This window comes from Cydia pomonella, chromosome 14, assembly GCF_033807575.1.
Source record: "Cydia pomonella isolate Wapato2018A chromosome 14, ilCydPomo1, whole genome shotgun sequence".
Classification (NCBI taxonomy): Eukaryota; Metazoa; Arthropoda; class Insecta; order Lepidoptera; family Tortricidae; genus Cydia; species Cydia pomonella.
The window spans coordinates 14,160,475-14,176,691 of NC_084716.1; the positions used below are offsets into that span (position 1 = coordinate 14,160,475).

General features: G+C 45.3%; 1 protein-coding gene across 1 annotated transcript in view; it reads right to left on the reverse strand.

The window, feature by feature from the left end:
• Positions 1–377: 377 nt before the first annotated feature.
• LOC133525017 (myotubularin-related protein 13) overlaps positions 378–16,217 on the reverse strand; it is a 90,132-nt gene continuing 74,292 nt past the window's right edge. The window contains exons 28-40 of the mRNA XM_061861207.1: positions 14,021–14,225; positions 13,323–13,458; positions 12,623–12,805; positions 11,974–12,141; positions 11,666–11,809; positions 10,789–10,937; positions 10,428–10,575; positions 9,885–10,082; positions 7,678–7,813; positions 6,406–6,532; positions 5,566–5,645; positions 5,314–5,396; positions 378–4,760 (exon numbers count right to left, since the gene is read on the reverse strand). Coding sequence (XP_061717191.1) covers positions 4,668–4,760; positions 5,314–5,396; positions 5,566–5,645; positions 6,406–6,532; positions 7,678–7,813; positions 9,885–10,082; positions 10,428–10,575; positions 10,789–10,937; positions 11,666–11,809; positions 11,974–12,141; positions 12,623–12,805; positions 13,323–13,458; positions 14,021–14,225 — 1,850 coding nt within the window. The 3' untranslated portion in view covers positions 378–4,667. The remainder of the gene's footprint in view (positions 4,761–5,313; positions 5,397–5,565; positions 5,646–6,405; positions 6,533–7,677; positions 7,814–9,884; positions 10,083–10,427; positions 10,576–10,788; positions 10,938–11,665; positions 11,810–11,973; positions 12,142–12,622; positions 12,806–13,322; positions 13,459–14,020; positions 14,226–16,217) is intronic.

Genomic DNA, 16,217 nt, shown 5'->3' on the forward strand with positions numbered 1-16,217 from the left:
TCTGCTCCGTTCGGCTCAGCATTGCTCCGAGCAATTATTAGGGTTGATACAACTTGACGTTCCTTTGCATGCACAACCACAGATAATTATAATTGCAAGAATTTTGATAAACCTAAATAGCCGAAAGGGATAGTTCCATAGCTTAGAAAGGGATAACATGATTCGGCCCTGAATCGCTGTCAAACTTCGGTTTTGTAGGAAGTTTCCTTTCTGTACTATAAAACTAATACTTATTCTGTAGTGTGGCGTTCAAAGGGTACACACTCTTTTAAAAAAATAGGTATAGTCTGTTCGGAAAGAGAAGAGTCGTAGAATGTATTAGGTCCCATACATTCAACGACTCTTCTCTTTTCGCACAGACTAAAAATAAAAATCTATTTATTTTGAAAAATCTCTTTATTTCACGGTACACAGCACATACGAGGCTGGGTCAGCTCACAGAAACTATGAACATAGTTAACGGGACGAACGGTCATATTCACACAGATTATTTCGAACAGAAGCGGCTGCTGTCGGGCAAGCGAAGCCCCGGGCATAAATAACTAGGTAGGTATAGTGAAACCTGCTTTACATCGCAATGAATTCTTACACTGATTCACACTCAACTGATGCTCGAGAGGTAACAAAGAGGTTAACGCAGCAAAATCAAATTGTATGCACGACCGAATTAAACCCAATGCATAAGGGTGAACATGCATTAAAGCTAATTAACCTTAACGGCGTTAAGCTGAATAACTTTAACAGTAGAAAGGAATGGCTCTAGTTAAAGGACTCTGCACACCGGATCTGCGTGCGCAAACGTGCACGTGCCCATTGTAAAATATAGATCCATATGTGAGACGACGCACCACTTGCGTGACGTGTGCATGCACGGCTCCAATATTTTAGCGCGCGCTCACGTGCACGTCTACGCACACGCATCCGGTGTGCTCTGGCCTTTAGATTCCTCTAAAGACTATACGAGTACGTCTATACTTGACTTCCGTCAAGTATTTAAAAAATAAAGATAAAATTTACTTCTGCTTGTATTACTTACATGCGTTCATATAGAGGTATAATACGCCTAAGTTTGAAGAAGCATTTTGCCCCTTCAACCTCAGAACATCCTTCGTACGGGTTTTACTATATGTAAAAAGTGTAATAATAAAAACATTTGAATAAAATAGAAAAAAAAGAGTCATTTAGTCTAAGCGGGTTGGAAAGCAGATAAGCCATTTTTTTTGTGAAACGTTGGCAAAACCATACTGATCATACGTAATTTATATATTATTCATAATCTTTGAAATGCTCAACCTTTTCGTCTTACCTGCCAGGGAATCTAAAATAGTGACAGATATCTAGTTTAGGACCCGTTTTGTGAGTAAAGTAGAAAAACATTAACGATGTTCGACATAAGTTTAAATCTAAAAGTAGCCGTTCACGCAGCTCCTTACAGAATATTTTGTTTCTAATACTTTCTATGTGGTGTTTATGGCATTTTAGACAAATCAATTTTGAAACACGGGTCCTTCTATAAATAGCAATGGTTGCAGGTTGATACATATGTGAATAATCCTTTACCATCGTATTTTCACGGAAACGCAGGAACATGTTATGCTAAAGATCGTGTCATTCACGAACACGTGTGCTTTGACTCGTATTGTCATGTTATTAAAGGCTAGATTTAACAAATCTGAGCGTCATCGTGGATGACACGAACTATATTTCAGTCAGCCCTAGTACAAAAAGTACTGACGAAAAATGTACCGTTTCCGAGAAAATACGATGGCAAAGGATTGTTCACTACATCTGTATCCTATTTTGTAGGTATGTGCCATTAGTCCAATGGATTTATACATATAATATACGCTGACATTTGGTGATGAAAGGTATAAGTGCTCCCGTACCGTTCACGCTGTTAACTGGCAATTTTTAAACTTTATTTCCAAGACATAAGGTCCACCGGTGATCAGTTAAGTGTACTACGTATTAAATGCCAATCGCCCCTTATTTTTTTACAGAAGGCGGTGAAACACCAAGCGAAAGCTTACCAGTAGTGCTCACAGAGACCTATCGGGCCGAGCCTATACCGTGATGGCAATGCTGTTGTCACACACTTCACTTTCTGATAGGTATGACAGTGGCCTCGTGACTCTCGTGAGCCCTTTAAGACCTTTCTAGACCAATAAATCCTTGCACGGCCTGGGGGCCTAAGAGTATACGGCCCGTGTTGGAGCAAGCAAATTCTGATCGCACTCAGTGCATATTTGGCACGAATAATCTCTACAGCGCTACAGGCGCGTACATCTAAGTGTTGTGAGAACTCTGCGAGCTTTTGACAAATCAATAATTCAATTCAATTTTTTATTAATACTTTAAGTCGCTTTTAATTTAGCACAGCAGCGATAGAGAACCAATAACTAAATCCTAAAAAAGAAAATCAAAGCAAAATTTAAATACCTTCTCCTGCTGATGATAATAAAGCTTATGCAAATAGAAATATCGCTTTTAACAACATTATTTTGTAACAGCAACGAGACATGCCATCTTTGTGTAAGATCCACCCCACACTAGCGCCTCCCGAGCGTCGGTGTCTAGTCAAGTCTATGGCTGCTATTTGACGCAACGTTGGCGTAACTGCGCAGCGATTTTCTATATCGCTGACTAGACGCCGACGCTCGGGAGACGCTGGTGTGGCGCGGCCCTAAATCGAAGTAGACTTAAAAAGAGCAATGTTTCATTTAGCGAGTGTGAAGCGCGTCTGACACATAAAATACAAAGCATCGACCGAGCCCTCACAACACAAACACAACACAACATTCATATCCCGCTCGCCCACCGCGACGGAATGCGGACCCCACGTCAATAATATGTACATAACAATCTTAGCAATAATCATATACAGTCGCCAGGTCTGACGATCTCAATAGATTTATATTGCATCTTTATATGGATTTTTGCCTGAAATCAATATAAAACTCCGCCTGCCTGGCGCTTACTGTATACATACCTACTTACATATATAAACACCAACATATATAACAGAATGTAAATAAGCATTTGCATTAGACTTGGTTACAGAGTTAAATAGTGCTAATAACCTGCATCTGTCTCTCACGCGTTACGGATTGAATATTACTATAGCAGTTACGCTACTCCCAAAGTCTCAAATATAAGCAGACATTTATATTGGTCTCTTTTATCCTCTAAGGCTCACGATACAAACAATTCTTTTTTTTATTTGAACCTTGTTGTATAGTTAATTGGGGCTATTTTCGTCTGTTGGAGAAGGCAATGAAATAAGAAATGCTATTTTATTCGCTTTATGACAGGTCCTAATTAGACTGAAAAGGAATGTCTTTGTAATGCACATTGGGCCTTACGACGTTGAAATAATTGACGGACACTGCTACAAGTAAAAATAAACAGTAATGATAAATGATTATATAAAAAGCCAAAATCACTTTTATGCCGATCGGAAAAGTTGTAGTGTCTCATGAACGATAGAAGTTTTTCAGACGTTATTTTACAAGAATGTTACTGAAGTAATATTGAATCCGAGCGTATAAAGTTAGAAAGAGAAGAATGCTGTGTCAGTGGCTATAAGCATTGTACCAGCGTATAGAGGTTAAATTCAGGGCGTCGCGGCGGCTGATATGTGGATATCACTATTTACAAAACATACAAAATTATCAATGAGTATATAACAATAAACGAGGGTGGCTCATTGCAACGAGATTCCCGAGTAAAAAATAATATCTTCCATTAAGAAATATAATTTATATTTAGAACTAAACTCGCGTTGCGTCGGTCACACTAAGGCCATGTCACCATTTGAGCCTGTGCCCCTCATGGGCCACCGAGAATGCTTAAATATAGAAATATGCATGTAAAATACACATTACAACACCGAATACGCTCAAATGAAGACACGTGTGAGTAAATACGTGCGACAGAGGCTCTACGAACTGAATTACATATAATGGAACGAAAGTCTTTACACAACAATAATTAAAGATAAAATATGTACAAATTCAACATAACAACACTATATATTTGTCGACAATTATCCTAGCTGGGTAAACAACTTCTAAAAAATCATCAGCGGATTTTCAACTCTCTCTTAAAAAAAAGAGCGATAGTGAAGCTGTTTACGCAATAACTACGCTAGATGGCGCGGGACCGTGAGATCGCGTCACTTTTTTTAATATTAGTCATTTGTAGGTATATTTCACTAGTCATACACTTTTTGACGATTTAATTATTGAAATACTTTTAAATCAGTTTAGTTAAACTACAATTCAAGGTATTCAAAATGTAAGGTACTAGATGGCGTCTATAATAAACAAGTTTTAATTCCATTTTTGGGTTTTTGTTTTTAGCGCGCGTGCAAAGTACAGACATTCATATTTAAAAATAAAGATAATGCTAGCATTTCCAAATAACTAATCCCAAAAAATGGATTCAAATAAAGAAAAATAAATTGTTCATTTACAATTTATTTTGTTTGTCAATATGTCTCTGTTTGAATGTAAACTGTTAGAGGTGTGCAATAAACAGTATTGTATCATTTATGTCAAACTTTTTTTTTGTAAAACGACCTACAAACGCCTGACACTATTAGCTAGACTATTATCTCGCTCACAGCGCTCCCGACGAAAGAGGACAGCGTGAAGTTTGTGACTCGCTCACTGCAGACACGCCTGCAGTTTCTCGATCCACTCTTGCGCCGCGTTGGCGTCGCTCGCGCAGAAGTTGTAGGTGCGTCGGCTCGTTCGTAGCTGTATATCAAAATAATGTTATTGTTATAGGGAATTTTTATTCAACCCATACATCCCTCTTTCGTGTTCAATCTTGCTCTGTATGTTAACCATGCACGTTGAAGGGTCTGACACTTTGTGGTGAAAATCGTAATGTAGTTGACTTGCTATTGAAAATTCACTGCTATAATAAACAACCAAAAAGATTTAATTAGAAATAAACCTTATCGAAAACCGAGAGTTCGGTTCGGTTTGACCTGAAAATATTACATAATATGCCAATACAAAAGATACATTAATTGAATATGATGGGTAAAATCTATGACAATTTCGTGCTTCGAATTTGGCACATAGACTAGATGACGCTATTGGAAGCGTGCAAAGCGGGTGGTGGGGGAAGCCGGAACGATCACAGCGCTTGATGTGGCCAACTATGGCAAAAATGCTACGTGTGTTTCTGTCAATTCCCATACTATTCCGTTATTTTGTTCACGTTTTCTTAGACTTTACCACTCTATTACAATATATTCTCTTAACCAATACCTGACTAACATGGTTAGAAAATGTAACTTACATCAAAGAACGAGCGGTCGTCGCATTTCTTGGGCGGTCCGGGCGCGGGCGGGGCCTGCATTACCGTGATCACCTCTGCTAAGTCTGGAACCAAATTATAGGGATTTGTCGAATTTCAATATGATATTACTGTTTATAAAAAATCCTTGAGTATTTATATACATTTTGGGCGTTACGGGATTAAATATTATCAGAAACGTCCGACAAAATACGATGGGAAAGGATTATTCACTACAATGCATCTGGAACATACCAATGAAGCCTTTGCAATGTGAGTCCTCCATCGCGTCGTAGTAGCGAAGCTGATGCTTAATGGAGTCTAGCACAAACCACCTGTAACCGTAAGAGTAATACTATATTAATTATGCAAGCAACACATACGTGAAGATTTTAGAAAACTGTATACGGAATTTTTGAACTCTGCCATAATCGATAGGAAGTGGGACAACCAGCGCGGAATTGTTCAACTAAGAAAATTGTGCATACGATGTTGAAGCACCACCACTACCAACCAACGTCTTAGAAATTAACGAATCTGCTGTTTAAAAATACTTAATGAGAAAATTTTCCGTTTTTATTTTCTCACAAATAATTGAATTTCATCCAGTCTATTAACGCATTCACTGCCAGGGGGCGTGGCCTAGGAACAAACTTGTATGACGGTGAACGCATATATGCGTCGGTGGCAGTGAATGCGTTAATCGAGTTTTTCTTTAATAGATTTGTTCTCTCACCATAGGTAAGGGGATACAGAGATTAATAAGTTTTTGGCAAAAATTTCATTTTTGGTACAAGCTTTTATCGCTGACTGTACTTTCTTTTCCACAGGCAACTAATACTCATTGAGACAATTCTAAAAACCCCAAACACAATTAGGTTGCGTTGTTTTATCACAGAGTTCCTGTGGCTACCTCCTGCCTCCATCATCAGATCAGCTTGATGGTACCATAATATTGCATTGTCACCCGACTTACTTATGTATGCAAATTTTCAGCTTCATCGGAAACCGGGAAGTGGGTCAAATTTAACTTGCAAGATTTGTCCCATGCATACTAACAGGGCAAGTTAAATAAAAGCTTGTAATTATAATTACCGTTGTTTCCAGCCCTTGAGGAGCGCGCCCCTCTTATACAAGTGGCCCTCGTGCGTCCTGTTCTCGGCCACGTTGGACGAGAACTGCTCGTAGTACTGCTGCGAAGATGACTGCAGCGTGCCGACGCCTGGTGAGGGTGATTTACGATTAAAATTTGGCTGCAGATGATAGTTAACTTTCGGGTTGCCTTCACGCGGCGCAGGAATATTTTCACCTCTTGGTATTGGTATGGTATAGAAACATCAGAAAACAAAAGAGTCACAAGAACATAGCCACCGCAATACAATCGAAGTTACGCTCTTACTTACTTACTTCACTGGCTTAGTGACCCAAAGAGGATCCTGGCCTCTGACACAAGAGAGCGCCACTCTGCCCTATCCTGCGCCACTTCACGCTAGTTAGAAGTTACGCTCTAATTTAATTTAATAATATGAAACCTGGATATTAAATCATCCGGTATTAGTTCTCGTTGCTTGACATTATAACACAAAGGAAATTGAGCAAGTGGAACTTACACTAACTTCTATACCCAGCGATTGCTGATACCAGGGATCGGAACCGGTTTTTTGCAAAAACATCGAAATAACAATATATTTCGGTTTATTTTATACTCTAAATGTAGGACTCAGTTGTGTTTTCAGATAACGACTTCGTATTATTAGATTGCCTAATTAGAAAAGAAGTAATTAACAAAGAACGAAAAAATACCGTTTTCGTTCCCATACAAAAAATACCGGTTTCCGATCCCTGGCTGATACCACATTACTTAAACAAAGTTGTTACAGGAAAAAATAATTCAGCGTATATACGTCCCACTGCTGGGCACAGGCCTCCTCTCGTGCGCGATAGTCCCCACGCTAACCCAATGCGGATTGGGGACTTCACACACCTTTGAATTTCTTCGCAGATGTATGCAGATTTCGTCACGATGTTTTCCTTCACTGAAAACCTAGTGGTAAATATCAAATGATATTTCGTACATACGTTCCGAAAAACTCATTGGTACGAGCCAGGATTTGAACCCGCGACCTCCGGATTGAAAGTCGGACGTCATATCCACTCGGCCACCACCGCTTACCAGAAAGTATGGATCATATTAAAGCTTTTTAACTGACTGTTAGTCTGTCTTTTAACACCGTAATGCTAAGCAACAGTGTGGCAGAGCATCAAAAATTGTTATGACACTTTGACGCTGTGAAGTCGGTGCAGAGTTAAGTTAGAACCGTTTAAGGTTGATTCCTATGAAGTTGTATGCAAGGTAGTACGACTTACTGTTTCCCCCAGAGGCCCTCGGGTCTCTATCCCGCTCGGGCGGCGGCGGCGCCTTGTAGCGCGTGCAGGGCGCGGTCAGCTGGTCCGCGCAGCGCTCGTGGCAGCTCGCGCCGCAGTCCATGCAGCGGACGCCCGTCTGAACAACAAAAAACGGAGTTTGGCATATTGAAGGCTAAATTCACTGTTCATAATCGTCAGGCACCAAATTGTAAAGTGCCATCTAATTATTTACATTCATACTTTGATAAGTGAAAAATGTATTCTGAGATAAGGGTCGTTCTTAGTAAAATCCATTGAAACGGGTCCTAAAGAAGCTGGACCGGTTTGAGAATTTCATAAATTGCTTAAATTTTAATAACAAATTTTTTGAAAGTTCCAAAAAGTTTCTATCTAGCATTAGTAGTTGTAAGGTTCCGCGCTTGGTCGGCACGAGGGTCTGGCGACTATGGTAGCGGGAGGCAGGGGTATACCTTGACGGGCCCCCACAGCAGGTGGTCGCAGTGGTCGCAGCGCTGGGGCGCGGCGTGCGCGGCGGCGCCCCAGCGGTGCTGCGGCGCGGCCGCGGGCGCGCGCGCCAGCCGCCCGCGCACCAGCAGCTCCAGCGTGCCGCGCTCGTGCAGCACGAGGGTCTGGCGACTATGGTAGCGGGTGGCAGGGGTATACCTTGACGGGCCCCCACAGCAGGTGGTCGCAGTGGTCGCAGCGCTGGGGCGCGGCGTGCGCGGCGGCGCCCCAGCGGTGCTGCGGCGCGGCCGCGGGCGCGCGCGCCAGCCGCCCGCGCACCAGCAGCTCCAGCGTGCCGCGCTCGTGCAGCACGAGGGTCTGGCGACTATGGTAGCGGGTGGCAGGGGTATACCTTGACGGGCCCCCACAGCAGGTGGTCGCAGTGGTCGCAGCGCTGGGGCGCGGCGTGCGCGGCGGCGCCCCAGCGGTGCTGCGGCGCGGCCGCGGGCGCGCGCGCCAGCCGCCCGCGCACCAGCAGCTCCAGCGTGCCGCGCTCGTGCAGCACGAGGGTCTGGCGACTATGGTAGCGGGTGGCAGGGGTATACCTTGACGGGCCCCCACAGCAGGTGGTCGCAGTGGTCGCAGCGCTGGGGCGCGGCGTGCGCGGCGGCGCCCCAGCGGTGCTGCGGCGCGGCCGCGGGCGCGCGCGCCAGCCGCCCGCGCACCAGCAGCTCCAGCGTGCCGCGCTCGTGCAGCACGAGGGTCTGGCGACTATGGTAGCGGGTGGCAGGGGTATACCTTGACGGGCCCCCACAGCAGGTGGTCGCAGTGGTCGCAGCGCTGGGGCGCGGCGTGCGCGGCGGCGCCCCAGCGGTGCTGCGGCGCGGCCGCGGGCGCGCGCGCCAGCCGCCCGCGCACCAGCAGCTCCAGCGTGCCGCGCTCGTGCAGCACGAGGGTCTGGCGACTATGGTAGCGGGTGGCAGGGGTATACCTTGACGGGCCCCCACAGCAGGTGGTCGCAGTGGTCGCAGCGCTGGGGCGCGGCGTGCGCGGCGGCGCCCCAGCGGTGCTGCGGCGCGGCCGCGGGCGCGCGCGCCAGCCGCCCGCGCACCAGCAGCTCCAGCGTGCCGCGCTCGTGCAGCACGAGGGTCTGGCGACTATGGTAGCGGGTGGCAGGGGTATACCTTGACGGGCCCCCACAGCAGGTGGTCGCAGTGGTCGCAGCGCTGGGGCGCGGCGTGCGCGGCGGCGCCCCAGCGGTGCTGCGGCGCGGCCGCGGGCGCGCGCGCCAGCCGCCCGCGCACCAGCAGCTCCAGCGTGCCGCGCTCGTGCAGCACGAGGGTCTGGCGACTATGGCAGCGGGTGGCAGGGGTATACCTTGACGGGCCCCCACAGCAGGTGGTCGCAGTGGTCGCAGCGCTGGGGCGCGGCGTGCGCGGCGGCGCCCCAGCGGTGCTGCGGCGCGGCCGCGGGCGCGCGCGCCAGCCGCCCGCGCACCAGCAGCTCCAGCGTGCCGCGCTCGTGCAGCACGAGGGTCTGGCGACTATGGTAGCGGGTGGCAGGGGTATACCTTGACGGGCCCCCACAGCAGGTGGTCGCAGTGGTCGCAGCGCTGGGGCGCGGCGTGCGCGGCGGCGCCCCAGCGGTGCTGCGGCGCGGCCGCGGGCGCGCGCGCCAGCCGCCCGCGCACCAGCAGCTCCAGCGTGCCGCGCTCGTGCAGCACGAGGGTCTGGCGACTATGGCAGCGGGTGGCAGGGGTATACCTTGACGGGCCCCCACAGCAGGTGGTCGCAGTGGTCGCAGCGCTGGGGCGCGGCGTGCGCGGCGGCGCCCCAGCGGTGCTGCGGCGCGGCCGCGGGCGCGCGCGCCAGCCGCCCGCGCACCAGCAGCTCCAGCGTGCCGCGCTTGTGCAGCATCAGCGTGCAGCGCCGGACCACGGACGAAGAGAGGGAGGAGTTGCGCTGTTACAACGACATTTCAATATTCAATTCCACGTTTGGGATACCTTGACCAACACATAATAAGCTTTGATGTGATTCCTGTAATTATGTACAGGCTGAGACTTAAGCTCTCCTTTTATAATCATATCCAGGAGTGTCCATAGTTTCTGAACTGAGAGTCACAGCCAGGAGCAAGGCAGCCGCTTTCCTTTCGCGGGTGAGCGACGCCTGATTTTAGCATTAGAAAAACATCGAAAAATACGTTAAAATACAATAAACCACAAACACAACGATCGTGTGAACATGAAATTTCTAACTGTCATAAAATCAGCCACACGAAAGAATCTATAAGCAGAAAGTATGTACCTGGAGTTCTAGCGTATTAGGCAGTTCGAGCTGGTCCCAGCGCACCCGCCACTTCTGCGGCAGGTGCCCTAACTCCAGTTCTAGCGAACGGATCCGTTCTAACAGTCCGGTGAACGAAGCCGGCATGGCGCGGGGTATACTATCGTATCTGTGAAACAAAAAGTTTTATAGTTAGCAATTTGAACAAATACGGTCAGTGCAAATACTTGCATAAATATACAAAGTTTCAGCTTTGATTACAGACATACAGACAATGAGTTAGGGGCAACTAAGTAAATGCTTGTAAAAATGGTAACAATCTTTAAAATCGTTCGTAAATAACTGTAGGCCCTATTGTGATGGCATAAGGTTCAGTTCTCACCCGGAGGTGAGGGTGCGGCGCGCGCGCGGCTCCCGCTCGTCGTCGGGCGCCTGCGCCTCCAGGTCGTAGGGCGCGCCGTGCGCGAGCTCCTCGTGCGTGTAGTACTCCCACACTTCCAGGCTGCATACGGACGACATCGGCCGTAGTACCTGCGAACGTATTCCTATATTTAGGGCTTCACTAACGGGGTTTAAATTGTTATTTCCACAATAGGTGACCCGTTAAAGTGTTGTAACTAGAGTTCTTTTTTCGAGATGTCAGCAGTACCAATCTGTATAATTCCAACCGATGTAAAATTAAATTAGTGTGCGTAAAAGGCGCTAAACTGACTGTTCTCTGCGAGTTAATCTTATTAAAGTTTAAATTAGGTCCAACTAACCAGTCAGTTAATAGAAGCGCTGGTGGCCTAGCGGTAAGAGCGTGCGACTTACAATCCGGAGGTCGAGGGTTCAAACCTCGCCTCGTATCAATGAGTTTTTCGGAACTTATGTACGAAATATCATTTGATATTTACCAGTCGCTTTTCTGTGAAGGAAACTATCGTGAGGAAATCAGACTAATTCCAATAAGGCCTAATTTACCCTCTGGGTTGGAAGGTCAGATGGCAGTCGCTTTCGTTCGACGCCAATTATTGGGATTAGTTGCCAAGCGGACCCCAGGCTCCCATGAGCCGTGGCAAAATGCCGGGACAACGCGAGGAAGATGATGAACCAGCCAGTTAATAAACGACGTTCAAGCGACTAAAATTTGGTGGCGTAAAATAAAATAAAACTTCCACTATAAAACTCTGATATCTGCTAGAAGCTTTAATTTAATGCTTTTGTATCCTGTTCACGGCACCAAACTGTAAAGAGAAAAAAGTTGGATAGGTAGTTACCGGGTTGTCAAGGTCCGGTGTGTACAGGAAGTTGTACAGAATAGGCGACTTCTGATGCAGCTTGTCGATGTAGTCAAACAGCGACTGGCCGTGCTGCGCGCGATACACGTCCTCTTCTGAACCGGTCACGCCAGTCTCAACGCCCTGCGAAAACACCATGTTTATTATAGTGATTTTTTAATGGTGTTTTCGTACCGATTATGCCCAACCGATTGAACCAAAGCTATGAAAATTGAAATGTTTTTTTACAGATTATCTAAAATAAACTTAATCAATAATTGGTCAATATTTACTACTTGAATAATTACCAATCGATTTCCGATATCGGGGCGACGCTCGTCGACCAAACCTAGTTCAGCTCGAGCTGCCTCGTTGTCGAGCAGGAATGTCCGGAAACGACATGAGGTGCTGTGGTACGCAACGAGGCGGGTGTAGTAATCATTGAACTCGAAAGCTAACGGGAACTGCTTCTGGAGCTGCAAGTGAAAATTTTGAGTTAATCAAGTCAAGAATAGACCAAAGGTTTAAAGGTCATGGCTAAATAAGTTTACCAATACAAATAAAAACTATTAAAGACTCCAAGGACACCAGAGGGACAAGATAACCGGTAGTAGACAAACCAGCGTTCATCTTTTAGAGATCTAATAGTCCTTCGCACGAAATAGCAGATTTTTATTTTTAATTACTCCCTCTGAGATGAGATTTTTAATTACCTTTTAATTAAACCCTGCTGAGGAGTAGGCGCTGCTAGAACTTGTTGTCTATGACCAGTGTGGGTCGCACGCAGGACACATTCATCAATCAAGGTTTAACCTGGTGCACAGCGTCCAGGAACATGAGAAAGGCGGGCGCGTAGCCCAGTTGACGATTAGGCCCGATGTTGAGCTGTTGCTAGAACTTGTTGTTTATGACCAGTGTGGGTCGCACGTAGGACACATTTATCAGTGAAGGTCTAACCTGGTGCACAGCGTCCAAGAACATGAGGAAGGTGGGCGTGTAGCCCTGTTGAGGAGTAGGCCCGATATTGAGCCGCTGCTGGAACTTGTGTCCAAGGGCCAGCCACTCTTTCTCCACGAGGGTGCGGAACCCTTCTATCGTCCGATAGTAGGGGTCTAGGCAGATTTGCGCCAGCGATGATACCTGCAAGAATTTGGTATTGTCAAACTATTCATTTTGATACAAGTTTTAATTGGCAACTGTACTTTTCTGGAAAAGGTTCGAAGGAATATACTCTATTTTTTGCTTATCGAAACGGTTTTGATCCCAAAATGGATAAGATTGCGTTGTTGCAATTAGTAATTTGGAACTCGTTCAAGTTTTATGTGAAAAGATGAAAGTGCACAGCGCCGCTAAAGAAGTTTTCACTTCAAAATAACGAATATTGCAAGTTAAATAAGAGCTTATAAGAACAAGTTTCATGTTGTCTAGCGACCCACGGGCAACAGATTGCCAATGGCATCACCATTGGCAATCTGTTGCCCGGTCGTGGGCAATGATCGACGTCAAAAACAATCCACCAAGTCTTGGGTAGCAAATGGTAATTAGACGTTTATTGGAACTTATAAACCCACCAGTGACCTGCACTGTTCCTGACCATTAGAAGACCGCACCCAGTTGCAATAAGATTCACGAATGATCATTTAATCATCAATAATACCTGCGCCACTACGTCCCAGCCGTCCTCGAGCGACAGCAGCACAGATGAACCTTGCAGATCTAGTAGATCCACTACGCAGCCAGCTAGTTGGAACAGGTGCCGTAACTGCCATAGCCAGCCTGATTCCTCCACCAATCTGAGAACAAAATAATTAATAATGTCACCCTAAATTATGTTATTAAACGACTGCACGTCGTCGTGACTTCCGATATTTGACTCCGTCCAAGATTTTTTCAGTCGAACTGAGTTCAGCTAATACCCGTAGAAGCTAGGATCGGTCGGTGCAGCAGATTTTTTTTCTGCCATAAGGACTGTTTAATATCGTCTGTTAATGTATAGAGAACTAAATTCAGTGGACTGACGCTATTTATAGTAGCTGCTGAGCATTTATCTATTTGGAGAACTATAAAGTGTACCAAAAATAGTGGGAATCCGTTTAAGGCCATATTCAGTATCATATTCTGATTAGGAAAAAGCCGAAGAAAAATATTTTTTATGCGAAAAATTTTTGGCTTTTGTATAGAGGGCTGGCCGACTTGGACGCCTCAGCCGCATAAAAAAAAACATTTATTTATTTCGTGTAAAAAAAAACTTCTAATTTTTCCTAATCAGTACACGATACCGAATATGCATATAATATTAAACGGATCCCGCCATTTTTGTCATACCTTGTACGTTTAATCGAGTGAAAATGGTACCTGTAGAAGCCAGGATCGCTGGGCGCGTTGGGCGCGGAGGGCGCGGCGGCGCGCAGCAGCTTCTTGAAGGCGTGCCGGGCGGCGCGGCCGTCGGGGTACTCCGCGGGCACGGGCTCGCAGCCGCCCGCCGTGGCCACGCTCAGGCCCTTCTCCGTCACGATGTACAGCGACGCGCGCCGCACGCCGCCCGTGCCGTCGCCCGATACTGCCATTGGCAACAAAAACATGTGTACATTACTATACAAGTCGACTTCAATAGTTATTTGTACAACAAGAGAGCAAAGTTTGATATTTCTTCGAGTGCTTGTTTTGAGTCCCGTGCAAGCGAAAGATTCTATAATAGATTCACGAGCGTAGCGAGTGAATCTAATTTAGAATCTTGAGCGTAGTAAGGGACTCAAAAGCGCACGAGATGTAAATAACTTTGATCTCGTGTAGTACACAAAATTTTTCACGTCAGTCAGCCATCAAAAAATACAACCTGAAAAAATGTAATCCAGACGGACGGATCACTATTTCACTCATATTTTCTGAAGGTATTCTAACAATTAACTTTAATTACCGCAATAAAACAAAACGAAAGAAATTTCAATAAAATAATACGAAAATAATGAATTAACGAACATCAATTGACACTTCAATCGACAACTTTTTTTTTGTAAAAAAAAAACTTCGTAAGATCCGGTCCGAATTGCGGATACTACTATTTGTCAACCATAGTAAAGATCGTTAAAAGTAGTTCAGTATAATTATTTACTGCGTAACAATTGCGTAAATTTGTATAAGTTTATTGTTTTGATTGTATAATAAAATACGTAAAATATGGTGTTTTTATTAAATTTAAAACTTTTATTTCATTAATTAATTATTACGAATGAAGACTCGTAGGGTGTTTTGGAACGATGCGGTCTGACTTATTTCGGGGGTCTATTATAAACCGTCAATATACCGTTGAATTATGTATGCACTTTTCTGTCTCTTTCTTTTTGCTAATGACGTGAAAGGGATAAAGACAATAAATAAATAAATAAAAAAATGTTATTTATTCAGGTATTAACCCATTAAATTACAATAAAGCAACAATACAATAAAATAAAATATACAATTAAAATTAAGACTATAGATATAGGTGCAGCGGGGAAACCTTGCTCATACAGTAGCAGGTTGTATACACTACTTTAACAATACTGTTCGCCGTTTCGCTCACTCTCCCGACAAACGACCAGTGCCTTTTACGCATTATAGCGTAAAAGTCATCTACTCTGTTCTCGGCGAACATACCAGACGCACTACACCGCCACGGTAGCCGTAACATTGCACGAAACGCGTTGTTGTACTGTACTCGAAGTCTATTGAACGATCGTTTCGTGAAATGGTACCACAGCTGGCTAGTGTAGAACGCCTGACAGTACGCCTTGAACAAAGTTATTTTGGCTTGGTCGGAACAGTGAGCAAACCGACGTGCCAGCATGTTGCTTCTCATCGCTATGGCCCGCCGCTGTCTTTCGAGATCGTCATCGTCCTTTAATCTCTCTGTCAAAACATGCCCTAGATACTTAAAACTACTTACACATTTTAATTCTGTCCCGTTTAACCTAACAGGTGGAACGAAATCTGGGCCCTTATCATATTTAAAAACAATTATTTCAGATTTTTTTACATTGTATTTTAGTCCGTGTGTTGCAGCATAATGCTCACATATCGACACTAGCATCCTAAGGCCGGTGATAGAAGGGCTCAGCAGCGCCATATCGTCCGCGTAGCTAAAGTTATTGGCACATACGCCCGCGACATGACACCCGACGGCGGCGCTGCTGAGCTCCTCTATCAGGTCGTTTATGTAAAGATTAAACAGCAATGGCGATGTCAGTCCACCCTGTCTAACTCCGCATTGCAACTTATACGGGTCCGAATTGGCATTTCCCCATCTAACGCTATTCATCTGGTTCCCATACCAGTATCTCAACAGAGTGGCTATTCTACTCGGTACACCTGCCTTTGATACTTTATCCCATAATAAATTATAGTCAATAGTATCAAAAGCACGGCTCAGATCCAGAAAACAGCCGTAAACCGACGTCCTTTTCTTAAGATATCGGTTTACGACGTTTTTAAGACAGAATATAGCCATATCTGTTGAGAGACCCGGACGGAACCCAAACTGGGCGTCGTGTAGACGTATGTGTTTGGCAAGTAT